The following is a 22,111-nucleotide window of genomic DNA, read 5'->3' on the forward strand; positions in this document are numbered from 1 at the left end:
TCATGAAGGCGAACTAGGCTTTGGCCCACGGGTATATATTCTAGGACAGAGGTGTGGGTTATTGGCCCAGGACAAGAGAGAAGAGGTGTAGTGAGTCAAAGGGAGGCAGCCAGTCAGCCTGGAGCAGGCTGTGGGCGTGGGGAGTGGCAGGGGACAGGCTGCACATGGCCGGAAGAATGCAGGCTCAGTCCTCAGCGCTCTTATGAGATCCTGGGCTTTCCTGTGTGCCGTGGTCACAGCTCTAGTGATTTAGGGATATGCAGCATTATTTATTTTGTTCTTATCTCCCCCTCATTAGATTATAAGACTCCAGATGGCAGTGACCTACTCACCCTCCCTTGGTACCCAGGTCCCTGCAGGACTTAGTATATGAAACTCTGCATTTTTTTTCCTTATGAATGAATGGAGGACAGTAGGGAGCCACAGAAAGACCTCGTGCCTAGACACAACAGAGTTTGTATTGGTGTATGATGAGATTGGCACCAGATTTGGAAGCTGTCAGATTTGGAAGTCGGGGGCCAGCACAGGAAGAAGACACTTAGCTGGGGCCCTGGGAAGTATAGGAGGTGCAGCAGGCCTCCCCCTTCCATATATAAAGCCAGTGGGAGAGCAAAAAGGTGCTCAGGTCCCCCTGGGCTAAGCAAGGGGGAGGCAAGGATTCAGAGGGGCACTTGGCTCTCGCAGCTTGTTCTGCAGAATGGAAGGCCCGAGCATGCCTGGCACAGGAGGGAGGGCAGCGAGGAGATGGCAGAGTGGTATGTGGCATAAATTGGGAGGTGTACCTCCAAAGGGGTTGAGCCAGAGCACCCCGCTGGTCCATAGACTACTCACCTGCATTCACACCCCAGAATTGACTTGTGAAACAATTATATCTACCAACAGACTGTAGATTCCCAACAGATTACCGACAGATTATTTAATCTAAGTGTGCGTTATTTAATATGTGATACAGGTTTATTGGTGGTCCAGCTGGGGGAAAGTCACGAGTAGCTAAACTTTCACTTTCCCTACCCAGCTTCTCTGTTCCAGAACGCTCTATCAAGGTCCTCATGTGATTCTAAAGAATAGTAGAATTCCTTCATTTCTCCAAAGTATTTTAGAAGTAGAAACTTCAGTGGGGAAACATGCCTCGCTGATATGGGTTACAGAAATTTGGCATAAGTTAATTACAGTTGTCCATCAGCACATATGAAGGTTTGTTTCCAGGACCCCCATATAAACAAAACCCACACAGACTCTAGTCTGGAGTGGGCCCTGCAGAATCACAAAAAGTTGACCTTCTGTAAATGCAGATTTTGCATCCCAGGAATACATCGGTGGTTGAAAAATTCCCCATATAGATGGATTCACACAGTTCAAACCCATGCTGTTCAAGGGTCAACCGTGAATTGATTTTAAAAATTAACTCTTTTCAGTCGGCGCCTGTGGCTCATTGGGTAGGGCACCCGCCCCATATACCACGGGTGGCTGGTTTGAACCCGGCCCAGGCCAGCTAAAACAGCAGTGGCAACTGCAACAAAAAATAGCCGGGTGTCGTGGCAGGTGCCTGTAGTCCTGGCTACTTGGGAGGCTGAAGCAAGAGAATTGCTTAAGCCCAAGGTTTGGAGGTTGCTGTGAGCTGTGATACAAGGGCACTCTACCCAGGGCGACAAAAGTAAGACTCTGTCTCAAAAAAAAAAAAAAAAAGAAAGAAAAGTTAATTCTTTAATCAGTTTTAGAAGGAACTGAGGGAACGCCTCCCATGTGTCCAACCTCATGCTAAGGACTTGACACTCTTAATCCACTCGAAGCCTCTCAAGGCAGCAGCTCTATGAGAAAGGCAGTGTCACCACCACCACTGTCCAGGCGACTTTGCAGTATAGAGCTGAGAAGCACAGGCCTTGGAGTCAGGTGAAACTTGGCTCGGATCCTGGGGTCCAGGCATTGCCACTTGAAAGATCTCAAGCACTTAGGGAAATGTCTCTGACCTCAGTTTCCTCATCTGAAAACTGGGTGTAACTGTGTGTGCTTTGGATACACGGGATTATTGCAAGGCTTAATTGTGGGGTGTTTGTAAAGTTCTTACAGTGGCCCGTGTATAAAACCTGCTCAGTTAATGGCAGGTATAAATTCTGTTACACAGATGATAAGTAGGCTACACGACACGTGGCTATTAAGTAATGGAGCTGGGATGTGGACCAGGGCTGTCCTCTTTCTGCTGCTCTGCACTGCTCCCAGCTGTCGCCCCCGTGTACATCAGCTCATGCAGAGCTGCGGTGCCACAAAAGCAGCTTGGAGCAAAGAGAGCGTGGCCTGTGTTCCCTGTTATTTAAAAGCTCCATCCTAACCCAACCCCTTATGTGATGCTCAGCTTTAGTTAGCTGCTTGGTGTTTGGCCGCAGCGATGGGGCTGCCATCATTTCCACAGAGAAGTAAACTCTAGGAAGCTGAGAGCCCCGTCAGGAGGGTTGCGGACTAGAGGACACACCTTGAGAAGCTTTAGCTGTAACCAGGCCAATCCCTGATCTGCATTGTTAGTGTTTGGTTTTATTTTTTTGCAGGGTGAACATTCTCAAAATTTCTTTCAAAAGGAAAAAGTTCTTTATACATCAGCGACAAAAGCAGGTAAGTTGTGTCTATGCCTACTTTGGTGGGGGGTTTTCTTTTTCTTTTCCTTTTTTTTTTTTTTTTTTAAATACAGGGTCTCACTGTGTTGGCTGGGCTGGGCTCTCACTCTTGGGCTCCAGAGATTGTCCTGCCTCAGCCCCCTGAGTAGCTGGGACTACAGGTGCACGCCACTGTGTCCGCTTTACTGTGTTTTTAAATTACTCTTGACTCTTTACGGGTTGAAGAAAATTTGCCATCTGTAATAGGGAAGAAAGAGCATGGCACAGTGGAGCCGGAATCTGAAGGGTCCAGTGGTTCTCTAGATAATTCACTCTGCCTGCCTGGTTGGAGAATTAACTTGCTTTAGAATCAGAGACAGTGGGTTCAGATCCTGGCTTTTCCATTTACCAGCGAGGCAGGTTACTTAACTTTCCCTAGCCCAAGGTACCTTATTTCCAGAAATGCAATAATGCCCACTTCTTGGGGAATTGTAAGGATTAAATAGGAGAGCACTGGTCAAAACACCTGGCGGAGAACTCACTGCAGAGTACCAGTGAGTGTCCATAAGATCATTTTCCTCCCTTGATGTATTAAAAATGCATGGTGACTCTTGTATACATGTCTCTTAAGAGGAGTCCACAGCACTCAAGATAACTATTTGCTTATCCACATAGAGAAGCAGGACTTAAAGGTGAGGAAACTGAGGTTCCCACAGCTAGGGAGGTGGGAGTTGGAATTTGAACTAGATTATTACGAATCTGAGACCCCTGCTCTTTGCGTGATCCTGTTTTTATGCCAATGATTTTCACTGTGTCCATTTCCCAGTTCTTCAAAGATAATGCATACTTTACATGGCCCCACATAGCAATATACTGTGAGAAATGAGAATACTAAAGCTTAGAACCAGTTAGGACTGGAATCTGGGTCTCCTGACCCCTTGCCCCTTCACAATGCAGGATTCAAGGTGGAACAAACATTCATAAGATGGTATGAAAACAGAAATTCTAAACTCACAGAGAATGAAGGTATAGCAAACGATTAAAATGATTATTATATATGAGCTCTGGATTTAACTCTGTGCTTTGTGGAGAGCAAATAGAGAAAAATCCAAAGGGTTATAAAACTGCTGTTATCTGACAGATGAAAGAATGTTCGGGAGAAAAATGTTCCCAGGGCTGAATTTTAAAAGGAGCACATCAGACAGTCCATGTGTGGTTGGTTGTACCAAATATATCCGACCTAGAAATGTAAGCAGAGTTGAAATAAAAGTGTTCGTGAAAGATCACAGATGATGATGAAGAGTCGATTCCGGTCATCTTGATTACCACATCCACGAAGGTGCTTCACAAAAATTCTGCCCTTAAATATTCCCATAACACTGGTAGACAAACATTTTGAAGCCAGTTTTCTTTTGTCTGTTGCATCTTACCTGGTGGCCACACATGTGGCTAAAATGCTTGTAAGACCTCACTCCTACATCTGTGCCGATGAAGTCTCTTCTGTTTTCCTCCCAGACTGAATCCAGGGAACATATCGTGGCCTTCAACATGCTAAATTACCGGTCTTGCAAAAACTTATGGAAATCCTGTGTCGAGCATCACACGTTCTTTCAAGCAAAGAAGCTCCTACCTCAGGAAAAGAATGTTCTCTCTCAGTACTGGACTATGGGCTCTAGGAACACCAAAAAGTGAGTACGATTTGGGGACAGTATCGACACTAGACTGAGTCATGAGCATTTCTAGTTTCTTCTGGGCAGTGGACATGCTTGGGCAGAGGAGGGAACATGGTAGCCCAGGAGTCCCAGGCACTGAATCTCTGAACTCTGGCTGAAAGTCTCCCCAGGGACAGCAATGCCTCTTTCCATCCGGCTCATCTTCCCACCATTTATTTCTGCACCCTCAGCTCTGCTGTCCTCAGAGCTCTCAAGCAGCCAGAATTACAACTGTCTCTTGAAATGTGACACAAAAAATATACACCTGCCAGTGACTCTTTGAGTGTCTCCCGATGCTGGCGTGTTGGGCTTTCCAGCCTGATGCCACTAAGCCAGCCTGTAATTTCTATGTGTGTGAATTATTTAAACCTAACATATTATTCATATATTTTTTTAAATTTTAACTTAGAGCAAAATTTATTCTCTAAAATAACCATGCAGCTTATAATATTTTTCTTTGTTCTAAGACAGCTTTATAAGAGATAGCAGAAATCGTTTATCAAGTCATTTTTATAATTTCTCGGTCATTTCTTGGTTTTTCAAAATTATTTTTGTGGACTCGGCTCCCATAGCACAGTGGTTATAGCACCAGCCACATACACTGAGGCTGGTGGGTTCAAACCCAGCCTGGGCCCCTAAAACAACAATGACAACTGAAACAAAAAATAGCCAAGTGTTGTGGCGGGTGCCTTTAGTCCCAACTTCTTGGGAGGCTAAGGCAAGAGAATTGCTTAAGCCCAGGAGATTGAGGTTGCTGTGAGCTGTGACACCACGGCACTCTACCAAGGGTGACATAGTGAGACTCTGTCTCTTAAAAAAAAAAAAAAATTGTTTTTGTTATTGCTGAAGAGGTAGCTGTTGTTAACTAAATGAGGTCCATGTCTGAGCCATTCTCTGGTATGTGGAACCCCATCAGACTGTTCAATTGACTTTCCTGCTACAGTGATAAACATTAAGGAACATACAGAGTCAGTAAGTGACAAAAATCTGTTAGTATCACTGATACTATTTATAGTACTAAGTGCTTTCACCTTCCGATGAACCACGAGCAAATACATTTCTGAAGTTTTTAGCTCTTAATACCATCTAGTGTTTCTATACATTCAGTAACCCTGCTATTGAACAAGTCATGAAAAGAATTTATTGGAGGCCAGGCATGGAGTCTCTCACCTGTAATCCTAATACTCTGGGAGGCCAACGCAGGTGAACTCGGGAGTTCAAGACCAGCCTGAGCAAGAGCGAGACCCTGTCTCCAAAAATAGCTGGGTGCTCTAATAGGTGCCTGTAGTTCCACCTACCCAGGAGGCTGAGGCAAGAGAATCCCTTGAGCCCACGAGTTTGAGGTTGCTGTGAGCTATGACACCATGGCACTCTACCAAGGGTGACAAAATAAGACTATCTCAAAAAAAAAACAAAACAAAACAAAAAAATTATTAGAACGTAGTCCTCAAGCCATGTAAAAGGTTAGTAAAGTAAGGCGATAGAAAACATGCATTCTGTTTGAAAGCAGGGAACCTGGGTTTAAACCCTGCCTCTGTTACTTGAGTTTTAATTTTTGCTGTTTCATCCTCATCTGCAGCCACTGTCTGGGGGCTGGGTGTTGATCATCTATTGTGTCATAATAAAGTCCCCCATTTTGGTGGGTGAAGGCAACACCCATTCTTTTCTATCTCAGGAATTTGGGAAGGGCTTGGCTAGATGATTCTTCTGCTCCATGTGGTGTGGGCTGGGATTTCTTGGTGACATGTGGCTGCTGGCTGGACTGGTCTGGAATGTCCGAGACAACTTCTCTTGCACACCTGGCATCTTGATGGTTGGAAGGCTGGATCCCTAGGCCTCTCCATGTAAACCGTCCAGCCAGGATAGTTGAATTTCTTACATGGGAAGGGTCCAGTCTCTATGAGCAAAAGGCAAAACCAGCTGGTCCTCTTAAGGGTGAGGCCCAGAACTGGCACAGTGACTCTTGATCAAAGCAGTCACGGGCCAGCCTAGATGCAGGAGTCAGAAAACTTGCAACCATCTTTAATCCACCATAGAGGGTCACCTGAGATATGGGGAATAGCTGGGTAGTGGGGGCAAGTCAGCAGCTCTTTACTACCTATACAAGCTTCAGCTACTGGTGAGTTTCAGCTCTCGTTACCTCCATTTTACAGATGAGGAAACTGAGGCTTAGAGGACTTAACATGATTTTCTCAACCCTTAGAGCTACATCTGTATATTTGCATATTGGGCCCTCTGAAAGGTTCCTCAGAAGAGAAACTTGTTCAGTATTTTTCAAGCTTGTGCGACAATGGAACACTTTATTCCAAGGGTCCCTATTAATAACCTATGACACGTGCTTTGGGGAATTGCTCCCCTTGTTTTGATCCTGTGCTCTCAATCATTGGTACTGTGGTTTCTGGTGGAGGCCTGCCTCAGAGGAAAGATTCTCCCAGTGACGCTGCTATGCAATGTTTTGATCAGGGTGACAACAGCATTTCTTAATATAAGTCAGTACATGGCATTCTAGGGGGGGTTTCATGTTCTTTCTTCTGTTTTGGTTTTGTTGGTTGGTTGGTATTTAGGCTACAAGGAAATAAATTGAATGTTTTCATGAGATATTAAAACCTAGTTTAAAATTTAGAGATGCCAGAACTGAAAGTTTTACCCGTTAACAGGCTTCATGTTCTATTCTCTCAAATAATTCACTCTCTAAGGAGTCTAGAGATTGAAATCCTCTAGGTAGTAATGAAATTTAAAAGTGACTTTCAAGGTGGCACATTTAGAAACCATGGCCCACAACCGTACTTTCCGAACACATCCTCAGGTTCTCTCACAAAGAGTTACAGGTCGTTTACGTTGATGGCTTCTGCCTGTTGGGTGGCAGAGAGCATCTAGAGGGATAGTTAATATTTTCATTCATGCCAATTTAGTACAGTAAGAATTCCGTGAAGTTACCTGAGCTGTATTTCTAGAATTCCTTCTAATCTGGTAGGGTTTGGTTATATTCTCGAAGCAGCTTTCTTGCATGAACAGTAAGAATGATAAAGCATTTTCACCAAAAGCAAATAAGTCACCTAAGGAGAACCCAGGACAGAAAGGAATTGTTTTAGGGCAGTCACCCTCTGTTCCTTGCAACCTGGCTGGTGGCCTCGAGGCATTAGCCAGCCACCCGTGAGGGAAGGGGCATGTGTAGACTGCTTCACACATGCTGTAATTTCTTTCTAGTTGAACATGTCAGTGTAGAAAGTGAACCTACATCTGGTTTTTCAGGTCTGTAAATAACCAGTATTGCAAAAAGGTGATTGGAGGGATGGTGTGGAACCCAGCCATGCGGAGATCCCTGTCAGTGGAGCACTTAGAAACCAAGAGTCTGCCTTCGCGGTCCCCTCCCATTACTCCCAACTGGTATGTCCACCTCCTTTTGTACTACCCACCAATAAACACTTTATCTCTTGTAAAAGTAAAATCTGAATTTATAAACTCCTGAGTAGAGATGGCCTACGATGAGAGTTGACATTTGCATTTGGGGTTTTTGGCAGAAGTCGCTGTTTTTGTGAAGTACCTGAGTCTAGCTAACATTCCCCATAGTATAGGCTAGATGCTCTTCTCTGAAAACTTACTTGAGCGAAATAAATCAGGACATTGTCAGTAGCTGAAACGCCCCTTTGGAATCACAGTACACATTAGCACATTAAACACTCTGAGTGGGCCTCTGATAAAGAAGTATGTTTAGCTTTATTTAATTTCATTTCCCATTAATATCCCAGAAAGGTTACTTTAGGAAAAGTCAGTAAAGCTTCATGATATGAATGACGTAAGGATGTGTGAGACCCTCAGCCACCGCAGCAAATGCATGTCGGGAAGTAGCCTGCCAACTTTTAAGAGGAAGGACTCAGCTTCAAAGGAAGGACGTGGCAGTGTGGCCCAGTGGAAAGGGCCCTAGTTTGTAGCTGAAAGGTCCGAGCTCAGATGGTGGCTCTTCTGTTAATTAACAAGTTTCTTTGCCTCTCTGGTCTCAGTTTCCCCATCTGTAAAAGGATTATAAAAACAACCACAAATGAAATAATAACATACAAGTGCTTCATAAGTTTATTATTTTTAAAGTCATGTGGAATGATTATTGTTATTTTATTATAATGGTCCCCAAAGACATCGTGCCATTTTTGTGAATATCTCCAAAAAGGCCGAGCCATCAGTAGAAGGGGAACCAAGCAAGTTGCCCCCAGCTCCACACTGCACTAAGAGTGTGGTCTTGGGCGGCGCCTGTGGCTCAGTCGGTAAGGCGCCGGCCCCATATACCAAGGGTGGCGCGTTCAAGCCCAGCCCCGGCCAAACTGCAACCAAAAAAATAGCCGGGCGTTGTGGCGGGCGCCTGTAGTCCCAGCTACTTGGGAGGCTGAGGCAAGAGAATCGCTTAAGCCCAGGAGTTGGAGGTTGCTGTGAGCTGTGGGAGGCCACGGCACTCTACCGAGGGCCATAAAGTGAGACTCTGTCTCTACAAAAAAAAAAAAAAAGAGTGTGGTCTTAAAGCCAGAGCGAACCCAGGATCTGCAAGGCCTCGGGGAAACTGGGAGACTGGCAGACACAGGAGATGCCGTGCAGGGCCTGCTAGGGAGGGACCCTCTGCTGGGGCCTAATACTGTGGGCAGAGAGGATGATAGTACATTGTGTTAGAAATCATGACATGACTGCATAGATTTGCTTTTTGGTTTCGAAGATCTAGACACATCACTCTAGAGAGGTAAAGGTATACTATAAAGCAGCAGCATAATTTATCTGAAAGTCTCATAAACAGCGATGCCAGGGGCTGGGAGAGAGGCCCAGGACGGGATCCAGGGGCACAGCAGGGTTGGACCTTGCCACACTCGTGGCCTCGAGCTCCTGTAGCTATTTATAGTCCTCTCCTGAGGAGTCACAAGAGCCCTTTTACTTCTGCTTTAGACACAGCAGTATTGATTATCTGGGTCCAGGGGGCTTGCAAATCATGGAGGCCCTGACAGTCCCAAGAAGAAATGGCTAACAAAGACAGGGAAGATGGGAAAAGGTGAGGGAAAGTAGAATTTAGAAAGCTCGAGCAGACTGGGGACCTCCCTGCAGCAGGAGCCGACGCCCAGGTGCTGCACTGGATGTCCTGAGAACATTGCTTCGTGTGACTCATTCTCACGAGCAGGTGAGTACAGCTGAGGCCGGGAGAGGTGATGTGACTCAACTGAGCTTACCTGGCTACTGCTGCTGTTGGAGGACAGGGCAGCTTATATGCTTGTCTAATGCCACATGTTTAATAAGGACTGTATTTTATTTGTTTTATTTAGAGAGTCTTACTCTGTTGCCCAGGCTACAGTGCCATGGCGTCAGCTTCAATTGTGGCAATCTCAGACTCCTGGGTTCAAGCAATCATCTTGCCTCACTTCTGAGCTGCTGGGACTATAGGCACATGCCACCATGCCTGGATAATTTTTCTATTTTTCGTAGAGACGGGATCTCACTCTTGCTCAGGCTAGTCTCAAACTCCTGAGCTCAAGCAATATTCCACCTCAGTCCCCCAGAATGTTGGGATTACAGGCATAAACCATGGTGCCCAGCCAATAAGGGCTGTATTTTAAAAAGCAAACATTCCCACTTGGATCAAGTGAAATTCACTTGAAGGAATGTAGCTGAAATAATATTCAAGTTTTGCTAAGAAATGTACTTTGGCTTTTACACCTTTTATTGATATTGTTTGAATTAATCAGAACAGTGGATCAGCAGTCAATATGGCCTAGAGCTGGAGTCCTCCTGGAAGAATACCTGCCTTAAATCAGTACTTGTTGACTCCCCAAAGGGCACAAACCAACCTAGTCCTGCCTGTCGGTAAGGCCAAGGCAGCTGTTGATCTGGAGGCCACACCAGTTGGCTGTGTCACCCCTGGGAAATTCTGCCAGGTTAGTGCAGAGTTAACTGACTCTGAATGTCCAACAGCCTCAGCCAGGGAAGGCATCCTTAGAAAGGTCAGGACAGAAAGTTAGATCACTAATGTCTGATAAAATTTTTAAGTGGAATTTACTTTGAACGCTTAACACTCAACATTTCCCCCACCCAGGCGAAGTCCCCGGCTCCGGCACGAAATCCGAAAACCACGACACTCTTCTGCAGATAATCTTGCAAATGAAATGACCTACATCACAGAAACAGAAGATGTATTTTACACATACAAGGGTTCCCTGTCCCCCAGAGACAGTGATTCCGAAGTTTCTCAGAGCCGCAGTCCACATCGAGAGTAAGAAATGGTTTTTTTTCCCGTTTCTTTCTTTCTTTCAATCTGCTTTTTGACTGTTGAGGAATTTGCTCCAAGGCCATTTGAGAGTAATCAAGAGGCAGTGCCCACTGCCAGTTCCCAAGGGTGCTCTCTGCCAGGATAAGAACATAAATCAGACCTCCCTACGCAGAAGACAACCTGTGTGCTTGGGGTTGTACTTCTTTTTGTCTACATAAGAGACCTTATACTTTCCCCAAGTACTTACCAGTCTCCTGAACAGTCTTCTCTCTAGTTCATAAGCCAAGCCCAGTTTAAATCATTACATGTTCTAGAAATATAGACTCTAAATTCCCAGCCAATATGGGCTTCATTTTATTTATTTATTTATTTATTTATTTTTGTGGTTTTTGGCCAGGGCTGGGTTTGAACCCTGTGGCATATGGGACCGGCGCCCTACTCCTTGAGCCACAGGCGCTGCCCACGGGCTACATTTTAAAAAGCAAACATTCCCTCTTGGATCAAGTGAACCACGATTTCCCTAGATTATCTGAGTTTTGTCATCATGTAAATTCAGATCTTTGAGAAGGTGCTCTCAGAACAACAGCATGCTCTGGGGGTTTTTGCTTTTCTTTTTGTTTTTAGTTAATTGTTAGTATAAGGAAACAATCATGTTTAGAACGTCTCAGATGTTCTTTGTCAGATTTTTCTCAAGGACAGTTTGAACTAAATCTTTCTGTAACCCCTGCTTCCCTTTTTTTTTTAATGTAACAAATTCCCTTCCTAGCTCAAGGCCAGGAAAAAATGTCTGTCCTAAAACCAGCTTGAGTACTTTAAGTTGTTCAGTAAGACACATCTATCTATCCCGTTTGTTCTCTTTTGCCTTGGTTACCAGAGCTCAGAACTGCGTGCTGTCCTCAGTTGAATGTACTTTCTCATCCTCAGCCCAGTTTGCTGATATGGTCTCTTTTCTTCCTTCTTTGTGTTTATGATATGGGTCTTTTCCCCCCTTTATCTTAATGAATTCATCATTCAACCATATCTGTACATTTTTGCGGTAAGCTATTTCAAATGTTTTTTGCTATAAACAAGACTTAGATCATAAATTAGGCAAAAGTTTGACAGAAAAGGGTAGAATGTTAGACTGGACAGCAGTGACGGCATTGATTTCCTGTTAAGTCCCATTTTGTATCCAAAATCTAGAAATAATGCCTCCCCTAACAGCAGAGGATTAGCAGCAGGTACTTGGGTTAATATGTAAATTTTTTTTTTTTTTTAACTACTGTAGCTACTAGGTTTAAACTAGCATTAAATGCATCCTGATTGTACTATAGTCATTCACAGGTAAATTGATCCCCACCCACCCCCACCTCTGTTCCCACCTGCAGCAAACATGATTTCCAGTTTATCTGTGTTCTCAACACCTCTGGTTAAATAATCCCTGTGGTCATTATTTCTGTGTGACCTGAGCTTGGATGATGCTTTTGTTAAATAACCACCCTCTCTTGCTCCCACTCAGTCTGCTACCACCCTTGTCAAAGCTATAGTGGACAGGTGTGAGTTCTTTTGTGTAAGGCTGTGGCTTTGCACAGTCATAGTCTGCTACCACCCTTGTCAAAGCTATAGTGGACAGGTGTGAGTTCTCTTGTGTAACGCTGTGGCTTTGCAAACCATAAGCAAAACTAGAAATAAAAGGCAGGAGTGCAGATGTGCATGACTAGAGCCAGTTTGATTTGTAGTGGGGCTCTGTCGCTGTGGTGAAAGGAAAAAGTGGTTAGGGAACCCTCTTTGGAAGGGCCCCGAGAAGCCCACCCATGCCTGCTGCGTCAGCATTTCCTGTGTGGTTTGTAATCCCAGGATGGACAGTAGCTTCCAGACCTTCAGTCATGCCTGCCACAGGTGGCAGTGCAGATGTAAATCAATTAAAATAAGATGTAAGCATTCCATTTCGAGTGCTCAACAGCCACAAGTGAGTAGTAGCTAGCATCTTGAATAGCACAGTCCCTTGCCCATGACTGGAATATGCTCTTGACAGCACTTGTCAAGACAGACACGTTTACTCTATCACTCATTTAAAGTGGAGTGAGGCAGGCCCAGTGACTCATGACTGTAATCCTAGCACTTTGAGAGGCTGAGGCAGCAGAATTGATTGAGGCCAGGAGTTCAAGACCAGCCTGCACAAGATCAAGACCCCATCTCTACAAGAAAAATAAGAAAATTAGCCAGGTGTGGCGGCACAAGCTGTCCGAAGTCCTAGCTACTTGGAAGGCTAAGGCAAGAGGTTTGCTTAAGCCCAGGAGTTTGAGGTTGGTGTGAGCCATGATGATGCCACTGTACTCTATCTGGGGTAACCGAGTGAGATACTGTCTCAAAAAAAATAATAAAATAGATTGAACCCCAGAACATCTGCAGGTGAAAGGGCATTTTTCAAATTGAATTTGAGCATAGGTAGGTCCAGGATTACCATCTTACTTGCAGTCTGATCACTTCACACCACTCACCTGACTGCTCATCTGTGGAACAGAGATGGGGGCGGGTGGCCTCTGAGAATCCTGAGAGCCCAGCACCCTCTGATGTCTTGTTATATGTCAGTGCTGGGTGGAGGTGACCCCTTCTGTCCAGGGGCATGTGGTCACACTTCAGAGGCTACATGCACGGCTGAGCCCAGAAGCACCCTTTTACAGCCTTTGCTGGTCATTGAGAGACACTGAAGTGAATGAGAGAAGCCTTTGCCTTTAGGAGCCTCCAGGGCAGCTGGGCAAAGGGAACATTCTCAGGCCTCATCATCACACCGTGGTCCCTGTCACTGGTGAAAGGAGAAGAGGGTGTGGGGCACTGTGCGTGTCCTGTACCAGATTTCCCTGCTGTGGTCTGCAGTCACATCAGGGGAATTATAGAGCACCTAGCCCTTCACAGTTCAGTAAGGGAGCCACCAGCCACATACAGGACTACTTACATTTAAGTTGATTAAAATTCAATACAGTAGAGCTAATGTAAGCCGACCATCCAAGGGAGTGTAACATACTGGTCAACATACAGAGGTGATTGACGTAAGAAACTTCCATTGAGTATATGTGGTGCATGTGAAAATTAGGTCAACTTCAGGAGGTGGTCGTTGTAAGGAGGTGGTCAACTGTGGATGTTCTACTGTGTAGTTTAAAATTCACTTCCTCAGGCCTGGTTTGATTTAAGTAGTCTGGCTTTGCTCACCCTCACACATTGCATGTTGATTCTTCTTGAAACCCTTCTGTGACTTTGTAAAGACGTGTCATCTGGAGCACTTTTTATTTTACAGCTAAATGTTAAAAGTAGTGAATAATGGTGGTTCAAAGGCAGCCTTCCTTGCCTAAGTTTTGCCAGCTACACTGACAATAGACATCTTGGGGGGAGTCAAGTTAGTGGCTATGCTTTGCAGGCAAGGTGAATAGTTGGAAAATTGGCACCCCATCACCTTGAGTAGTGAACCTCTTCCGCTATTGGAAAGCCACTTTCTGCTGAATCTTTGGAGGCAGTAGATCCTCCTGAAGGTCGCGGAGTGGGGGGGGTCTCCATTGCCCCAGGCAAGAAATATGGGCTGGTCTGTACTTGGTGGTGGGGGGGGCGTGTTGGTTACTTCGCTATTTGCAAAATGTTTAAAAAACGTTTGACATGTTTTATACAGCAGATTTGTATAAAGAGGCAAAAAAGCTTTCTGTCAGAGAAATCAGATGAATAATATCACAGACAGCGAGGAGGGTTCCTTTTAAGAAGAAGAATTAAGTGTAATGTTCTGTACTCATTTAAAAAACGAGAGAAAGAAAGCAAAGAGTGGTTAGACTCAGGCTCCAAACCCAGAGTGGCATAGCTCAGGCTGTCTGAACATTATCTTAGCAGATGACTCACTGGCCCCTTGGCTCCATATTTATAGCAGCACAGCAACATTTATGATCATAGTTATAAATCCGTGGCAGCTTGCTTTGTGCCCAAGTAGGCTGTGCTCTTTTGTTACCCCCAAGGTTCTATCAGCCCTTATGTGTTCCTTCCCTTGCTTTTGAGTGAAAACCAAATTCTTCAGACAAGTAAGTTTTCTTCCCAGCAAAAATGAAAAAGAAAGAAAACCCACCACTCTCCGCCCAGATGAACGGGAGGGGATGTTCCCCAAAGTGGGGAAAAATAATGACTTGCAAACAGAAACTAGGGAGACAGACGTTAGTGCAGTTTAAAGTTGCATTCAGAAGATCTTTTTGGTGTTATCACAGTGTGTTGATGGTCTCCAGTGTGAGACCACCCTCAGAGCGGGTGGGGCCCCAGGTCAGGGTCACTCTTTTAGTTTGCCCTCTTAGAGCCAGGCACCTTGCATGGGACATGTGGCAGCTGTCACTTTTTATTTCAAAACGTCTGTGCATTGGAAGGGACCTAGGAGATTGTCGTCTTCAGCTGAGTCCGTGGCCTGAGCGCCCGACCTGTGATAGAAAGCCGCCTCTGCAGTGTGGCAGTGTGCCCTCCTGCTGAGGTGCAGCTCCCAGCGTTCTTCCCAAACTGAACTAGAACTGTCCTCCTTCACCTTGACCTGCCAGAAAGGTTCTTGCCTCAAGCTCTAGAGCAGTGGTTTTCAACCAGCATGTCACTGCACACTGGTGTGCTCTTGAGAGGATCTTAGGCATGCTGTGAAAAATTTTAATAGATCATTAATTAAATTATTTTCAAAAGTTCAAAGCACAGTATGTATATTCTTTTCTTTTTTACTCTTATTGACTTTATTTATTTTGAAATTTGAAACTTCCATTAATACATTTTTTCTTTTTCCTATTTTTTTTTTTTTATCAACATAAGTTAAGTGTTGCGGGCGTCATGGCTCACCCCTGTAATCCTAGCACTCTGGGAGACAGAGGTGAGAGGATTGCTTGAGCTCAGGAGTTCGAGACCAGCCTGAACAAGAATGAGACCCCAGCTCTACTGAAAAATAAAAAAAAAATTAGCAGGTATTATGGCAAGACACCTGTAGTCATAGTCACAACTACTTAGGAAGTTGAGGCATGAGGATCACTTGAGCCCAAGAGTTTGAGGTTGCTGTGAGCTATGATGCCCCAGCACTCTACCCCAGGGTGGCAGAGACTCTGCCTCAAAAAAAAAAAAATCATAATTTAAGTGTGCTGTGGAAGTTTAACTATAGGTTCAAGTGTGCTATGAGATTTTGAAAGGTTGAAAAACACTGCTCTAGAGCAACCCAGATGATGTCTGTTTCCAGTTTCACCTGCCAGCCCGGGCTACTGTTCTTAACCAAACACTTGGAATGCACCCTTCACCCTTGTAGCCACCATTCTCCAAGTGCACATCAGTCCTTCTCTAGAGGGTGGCACTAAATCTGAATGTGGAGAAGGTTCTGCACACCCCCTAAGTGTCCCCCTCAGAGACAGGGTGCAATGGGAGCATTTGTGTTCCTTTTTCCTGAAACCCACCGTGACTCGATCTCGGCTCTCGCCTTCGTGTCTGGCCCGTAGCTGCTCCTGTGTCTTCAGAATGGGCCTTCATTTCAGTGCTTCACCTTTGGGAAACCTGAGTCCCTTCGCTCTTTTACTTTCTCTGTCCTCATCCAGTTTCTCGCTTCGTTAATTCTACCTCCTAAACCTCTCTTGCCCTGTCCCCCACCCTCCCACAGCACTGCCCCCTCGCAGCCACCATCGTCTCTTGCGCAGACTAGTCCAGTAATACCTGAACTGACCAGTCTTCAACGTCTCCTCCTTCCAAACCACCCTTAACAAGAACAGCAGACGTGTCTTTCTGAAGTGCATACCTGCAGACATGTCTCCCTGCGTCAATACCTTTTCTCTGCATCTTCAACATTTCCTGCCTCGGCCGGTGCTGCTGCTTTGGGGGAGGGGGGTCGTTGTTCCTACTGTTTTGCCAGAATACCTTCTCCTTCTCCATTGACTGCCTGTTCAAACTCCTATTAATTCATCTTTCAAACTCAAGCACACCTGCTCCACGAAGCCTCTCCTGGCCTCCCATTGTACCCCAGACATCTGCGCACCCCCTGCCTCCTGCAGGGGGAGCCTAGAGGAGAGATTCGAGATCTCCTACTCCAGCGGTAAAATCCCTGCAAGCTCAGAAAGCAGCATGCCTGAACCACATTCCCTCAGCCACTTTGATCTCAGGCCCACAGCATTTATTACAGCCTGAGATGAGCTGTGGTCACTGTCTCCATCTCATAAAAACCATACTTGAAGGCAGCATGCTTTACGTTTACCCAAGGACCCTCATGTAAGGAGCCATGTGAAAATTTCTCCAGGAATTTGATTCAGAAAGAAACTGTGCACCCTGGGAGAACTAGGATTGTTTCCTCTGGCCCCACACTACTCCAGTTATGGCCACAAACCAGCAGCCCCTGAGAACCTGTTGAACATGCAGACTCTCAGACTCCACACAGGCCTGCTCCATCCGTCTGCGTTGAACAGGATCCCAGGTGATTATTGTGTCAGGTACATTCTCAGAAGCTGTGATCCTGCCAATGCTGAGAACCATGAACCCACTTCTCTTTCCACTTGAGTCTCCAGGTGCTCCGGTAAATCCCACGGTCTTTTACAGTAACTCAACTAATCCCAGGCAGCTGGTCAAAGCGTTTTTCTTCATTCACTGAGCATTTGATCGAGCACTTGCTCTGTGTTCCTTGCTCTAGGAGAGGAATAAGAAAGAGAACTAGGATTTCTCTTGACCTAGAGAAGGTCAAGAGACCTTGAGAAAGAAACGTGAACCAAAAGAAGGTCCTTATTCTGTCACACAGCAGTATGGGAGATGACTCTGCTCCCTTTGACAGGTAGCGGGTGTCTTTATAATTTTGTAGGAGTCTTTCTTTCATTTGCAGTCCTGCCATTTAAAAAAATTTTTTTTAACATTACCACTCATCAGATGAATTCTCCCATGGCTTCTGTTGTGATGCCTGCTGCCTTTACAATTCTGAAGCATCTGTTTTCTGAGGGTGAACCTGTTTGCCTGACAAGTCAGTGTGCTGCTCACATCTGCCTGTCTGCCTCCTTCTTCCCAGGGGTCAGGGTGTGGCCAGTCTCACACTGGCTACTCTGCCTCTCAGGCAATAATGACAGTCCTCCCCCTCCTCCTATGTCAGGGAAGAACCTCTTGTGCTCTCTCCTCCCCTGTTCCATGGGCAGCCCGCCCCCCCAGGTCCTTCCTCTCTAGCACCTGCATCCTGCCCCAGTGAGGGGCACGGCCCTGTTTTTCTGGCATCTTCACCCCCCAGCCTCCCAGGGCTGTGTCCCCTGCTCATCACCTCTCATGATTAGAAATCCTCACTGTCCGTTCTGTGCACTGAACAGAATGTCATCGTACCCACAGGGAAGCTCTGTACCCAGTTGATCAGGCCCCAAATCAGTCATTAGTTTACACAAATTACTATCTGTAAGTAAACTCTCCAACCCTACTTAGAAAACAGAGAGGAGTATAGAATGACCTTGAACATACAGTGTGTCCCAGAAGTGCCCCAAAGTCACCATACATGGGGAAATTGTAGCCAAAGATACCTTTATTTACAAAACATTCATTACAAAATTTTACAAAGAGATGGCCAGTGTGTAAAGAGTATTTTGGTGGCACCTGTGGCTCAGTGAGTAGGGTGCTGGCCCCATATACTGAGGTGGGTGTTCGAACCTAGCCCTGGCCAAACTGCAACAACAATAACAAAAAGTAAATAAATAAAGTCTTTAAAACATTAAGTACATAAAGAATATTTTATAAATAAAAGTACATTTATCTACAATTTCTCATTTTCCCTGTATGTGATGATTTTAGGGGCAATTTGGGGGACAGCCTGTAGTATTAATATTAGTGGTGGCAGTAATTGTACTATTATCATTGACAACTTAAGTTTTATATTAGGAAAGGAAAATACTTAAAAACCTCATATGATAAATTTAAAAATTAAATAAATAAATGAGTGTAAGATTAATCTTTATAAATGTATTATAATTTTGCTGAAATTAGTCTGTTCTTTTCTGCCTTATCACCTCACCTTTCTGTTTTTTGTTTATATGCCCTTCACCTTTTCCATCACTGTTACTCAACCTTTGGACTCTTCCAAACATGAAGTGTGGCTGTTTGCAGCTTTCTCCATGGTAAAGGGTCAAGGCCATCCTAGAACTGCCAAGTAGCATTTTAGCTTGTTTTAGCATCCGCCAAGCAGTTGCCCATTCTGCCACTAGGTGGTGCACTTGTAAACAGTAAAACCTGGCAAAGTTGTCCTCTTTGAGGGGAATTTTTTTAAGCTTCCGTTTATGTAAATTAAAGTCTCATTCCTTTTCAGTCTATTGAAACGTACTACTTGTAAACAACTTCAATTCCCAAGTATCCCCTTTCTGATGAAACACCTTCCCACCCATCACACCCTTCCCTCAGTTAGCAACAAGCAAACTGCAGGCCAAGCCCTCCTCTTGTATTTGGTTTGTCGCTGAGTATTGTATTCAAATTAGTTGAGACTGTGACTCATTCTGTGTGAATATGATACAGATTATATATTTAAAGTAAGCTAATTTGAAATCACTAGGATTTCAATTTAATGAAGAATTCATGGGTAAGGCTTTGGAATAAAGGTTGCAGAAGAGGCAGTGACAGCTGACTTTTGTCTGTTTCCCTGAGAGTCTTTGTCACCTCACTTCCGCTGTCACTGCACCTGGGCTGGGGTTAGGATGGGGCAGGTGCTCAGGATGATCCACAGAGCAGCCCCAAGTCAGTCGGCCTTTTGAGGCATCTGTGCTAGACCTGAAGCTCCAGCAGGGGCTGATGTGGGTGGTGCAGAGATGTGCCCTACACAGTGACAGCAGGGATGGTTAATGCCTGTGGTCCCGTGAGGTCAGAAATGAAGGTCTTAGGAGCAGACTTGGCCCAGCATGGAAGGGAAAGGCTCTGGACCCATGTCCTTCAGACTCCGTCTTCTAAGTGAAGGGAAAGCTGTGTGATCTTGGTGAGTTGCCCAGCCCCTCTTGAACTCAGTTTTTTCATCTGTGAAGTGTTAGTTGGAACCAAGTAATTCTCTAAGGCGGTGCCATCCAGAAGATCTTCCTACAGTGATGGGAGATGTTCTGTAACATTCCTGTCATCACAGAATGGAGCCAGTTGTCAGTACAGGACCCAGTAGCTACATGTGGCTGTTGAGTGTGTGAGGTGCAGCTGGTACAACAAAGGAAACAAAGTTTCTGTTCTTCATTTACTTATATTTAAGTAGTCACAGGTGACTAGTGGCTGCCATACTGGACAATGCAGTTCTAAGACACAGAAGGACCTATAGTAAAGAAAAATAATACATACGGTCTTAAGGTAGGTAATTAATTGGATGTCATAGGCAAATGATGCCAACTGGGAATAATATAAACTATTCTGAATATGCAACAATAGTCACAGTTCTAGGAAGCAGACTCATCAGCAGGAATGAGATGGAAGGAGAAAAGCTTTCAGAAGGAGCCGGGGTCATGCATCTGTGTGAGTTTGCATGGTTCAGTAGCCACCAGAGTAGCTGGACACATTTCTCTGTCACCCTAATAAAGCAGCCGAAAGGAGACCTGAGTTTTTAGCAGCTCCTGGATCTGCCCTGCCTCCTGTCTCTTCTTTCTAAAACCAAATGCGATGGTGGTTGGGCCAGATGAGGGCTGGATTGGCCAGTGGAGTCCAGCTGTGCCCCAGCCCTGTGAGTGACCTTTGCAGGTCTCTGACTTTCCAGGGGATATGTACAACCCTCAGATGCCAGGTGGCCACAGTAATGTTTGCTCTAATAAAATATTAACCCAGTTACTAAAGTATCTCCTCCTTCCCCGTGATGAAGGAGTTTATCGGAGAACAACCCAGCACACAGCTACCTGACCCAGAAGTCATCCAGTTCTGTGTCTCCATCTTCAAATGCTCCAAGCTCCTGCTCGCCAGATGGTGTCGATCAGCAGTTCTTAGAGGACTACCACAGGGTGACGAAGGGGGGCTCCACTGAGGATGCCAGCCAGTATTACTGTGACAAGGTGAGTGAGCACAGGTCCTGCAGCTCAGGAGTCACCAGGTGACCCACCAGGCTTCCCTGCCCCTCCCCTGTGGGCAACTCAGCAGTTATGACTACAAGAAAGTATCTTATCTCCAACAGCTAGAGAGGGAAGTAAATGACCACTTTAAAATGTTTTCCAGAATGATAATGGTGACAGCTACTTAGTCTTGATCCGTATCACACCAGATGAAGATGGAAAATTTGGATTTAACCTTAAGGTATGTTGTAAGGAAATTTTGTGCATGAAACCATCTTTAGGTTAATTTTTAATTTCAATTAGAAGTGTGCTGCCTGCCTAAGGTACACAAGGAAATTGGCACAGCCCTCAGAATTGGGAGATTTTTTAAGGTGGCCTTCACAACTGCGGAGTGCCTGCCCTGTGCCTGCCCCTTGCTGTGCACAAGATTTATCGACTTAATGAATTCCCTTCGTGAGGCCAAGCCCAGTGGCTCACCCCTATAATCCTAGCACTCTGGAAGGCCAAGGCGGGTAGATCACTTGAGCTCAAGTTTGAGACCAACCTAAGTGAGACCCCATCTCTACTAAAAATAGAAAAACTAGCCAGGTGTTGTGGCAGATACCTGTAGTTCAGCTATTTGGGAGGCTGAGGCAGGAGGATTGCTTGTGACAAGGAGTTTGAGGTTGCTGTGAGCTATGACCCCATAGCACTCTACTCAGGGTGACAGAGTGAGACTGTCTCAAAAAGAAAGGGGGTAGTAAATTCCCATAGTGAGCAGTGAGGTCAGTGTTTTTAAACCCATTCTGTGGGTGAATACCGAGGCTCAGAGAGATGAAGGTATACAGTTGACAAACAGATTTACCAACTTGAGGAGGGTTATTGACATAACCCTTCAGCCTGGCAAAAGCTGATAAAGCAGTTCAAGGAGCAGGGCCACCACCCTCCTCCGGCACCTCTAGGTAGGGTCTGCAAACCATGCCCATGGGCCAGATCCCACCTGTTTTTGTAAATCATTTTATGGAACAGCCGCACCCATTCACTTACAGGTAGTTTGTGGCCGCTTTGGCACTCCAGTGGCAGAGCTGAGCAGTTGTAACACAAAGCCTCACAGGACCTTTACAGAAAGTGTACCCACCTCTGCTTAGAACAGAGCGTGGGCAGGTGGTCTCTGCTGCGTACCCCCAGCTGCTGTGGTGCACGAACCCAGTGCACACCCTCACCCACCGCAGCCTCCCTGCTGAGGCCGGGCCCTGGGCCAGATGTGCGGCACACGTGACCTTGGCCTAGGCCTGGCTTGCCTCCGCTGAAAGCTGCCTTTTCCAACAGCACTTAGAAGATGAGTTTGTAGGCTTCTTTTCCTAGGGTTGTTTGTATTTTTAAAAAAGGAGCTGGAATGTGTCTTCAGTTTGTGGGCTCTGGGGATGGCAGAGGAAGGTTTCTGAACAGTTAGCGTGGTTCACCCACTACGTCCAGCGGGGTCAGGAACTTGCTCCCTGCTCCTGACAGGATGTGCAGTTTGATAGGCCATAATGAATCCCAAGCCTCCCCCGTGCCAGAAGACTTGAATTCATTGGCGTCTGCATGTCTTTGTTGCTGTGAATGACTTACATGTTTATTTACTTTAAAATG

The 22,111-nt window shown here is 45.5% G+C and overlaps 1 protein-coding gene across 4 annotated transcripts in view; it reads left to right on the forward strand.

Annotated features, from left to right (window-relative positions):
• The window catches only part of PTPN3 (protein tyrosine phosphatase non-receptor type 3), a 119,557-nt gene that overhangs the window by 64,939 nt on the left and 32,507 nt on the right, over positions 1 to 22,111 (forward strand). For 3 of the 4 annotated variants that reach the window (XM_053566216.1, XM_053566220.1, XM_053566225.1), the window contains 6 exons: positions 2,541 to 2,604; positions 4,101 to 4,273; positions 7,550 to 7,684; positions 10,359 to 10,535; positions 20,317 to 20,503; positions 20,664 to 20,741. In XM_053566216.1, the coding sequence (XP_053422191.1) occupies positions 2,541 to 2,604; positions 4,101 to 4,273; positions 7,550 to 7,684; positions 10,359 to 10,535; positions 20,317 to 20,503; positions 20,664 to 20,741 (814 nt within the window). The remainder of the gene's footprint in view (positions 1 to 2,540; positions 2,605 to 4,100; positions 4,274 to 7,549; positions 7,685 to 10,358; positions 10,536 to 20,316; positions 20,504 to 20,663; positions 20,742 to 22,111) is intronic. The other variant, XM_053566218.1, reaches the window with a different exon arrangement.

The sequence above is a fragment of the Nycticebus coucang genome, chromosome 2, assembly GCF_027406575.1.
Source record: "Nycticebus coucang isolate mNycCou1 chromosome 2, mNycCou1.pri, whole genome shotgun sequence".
Classification (NCBI taxonomy): Eukaryota; Metazoa; Chordata; class Mammalia; order Primates; family Lorisidae; genus Nycticebus; species Nycticebus coucang.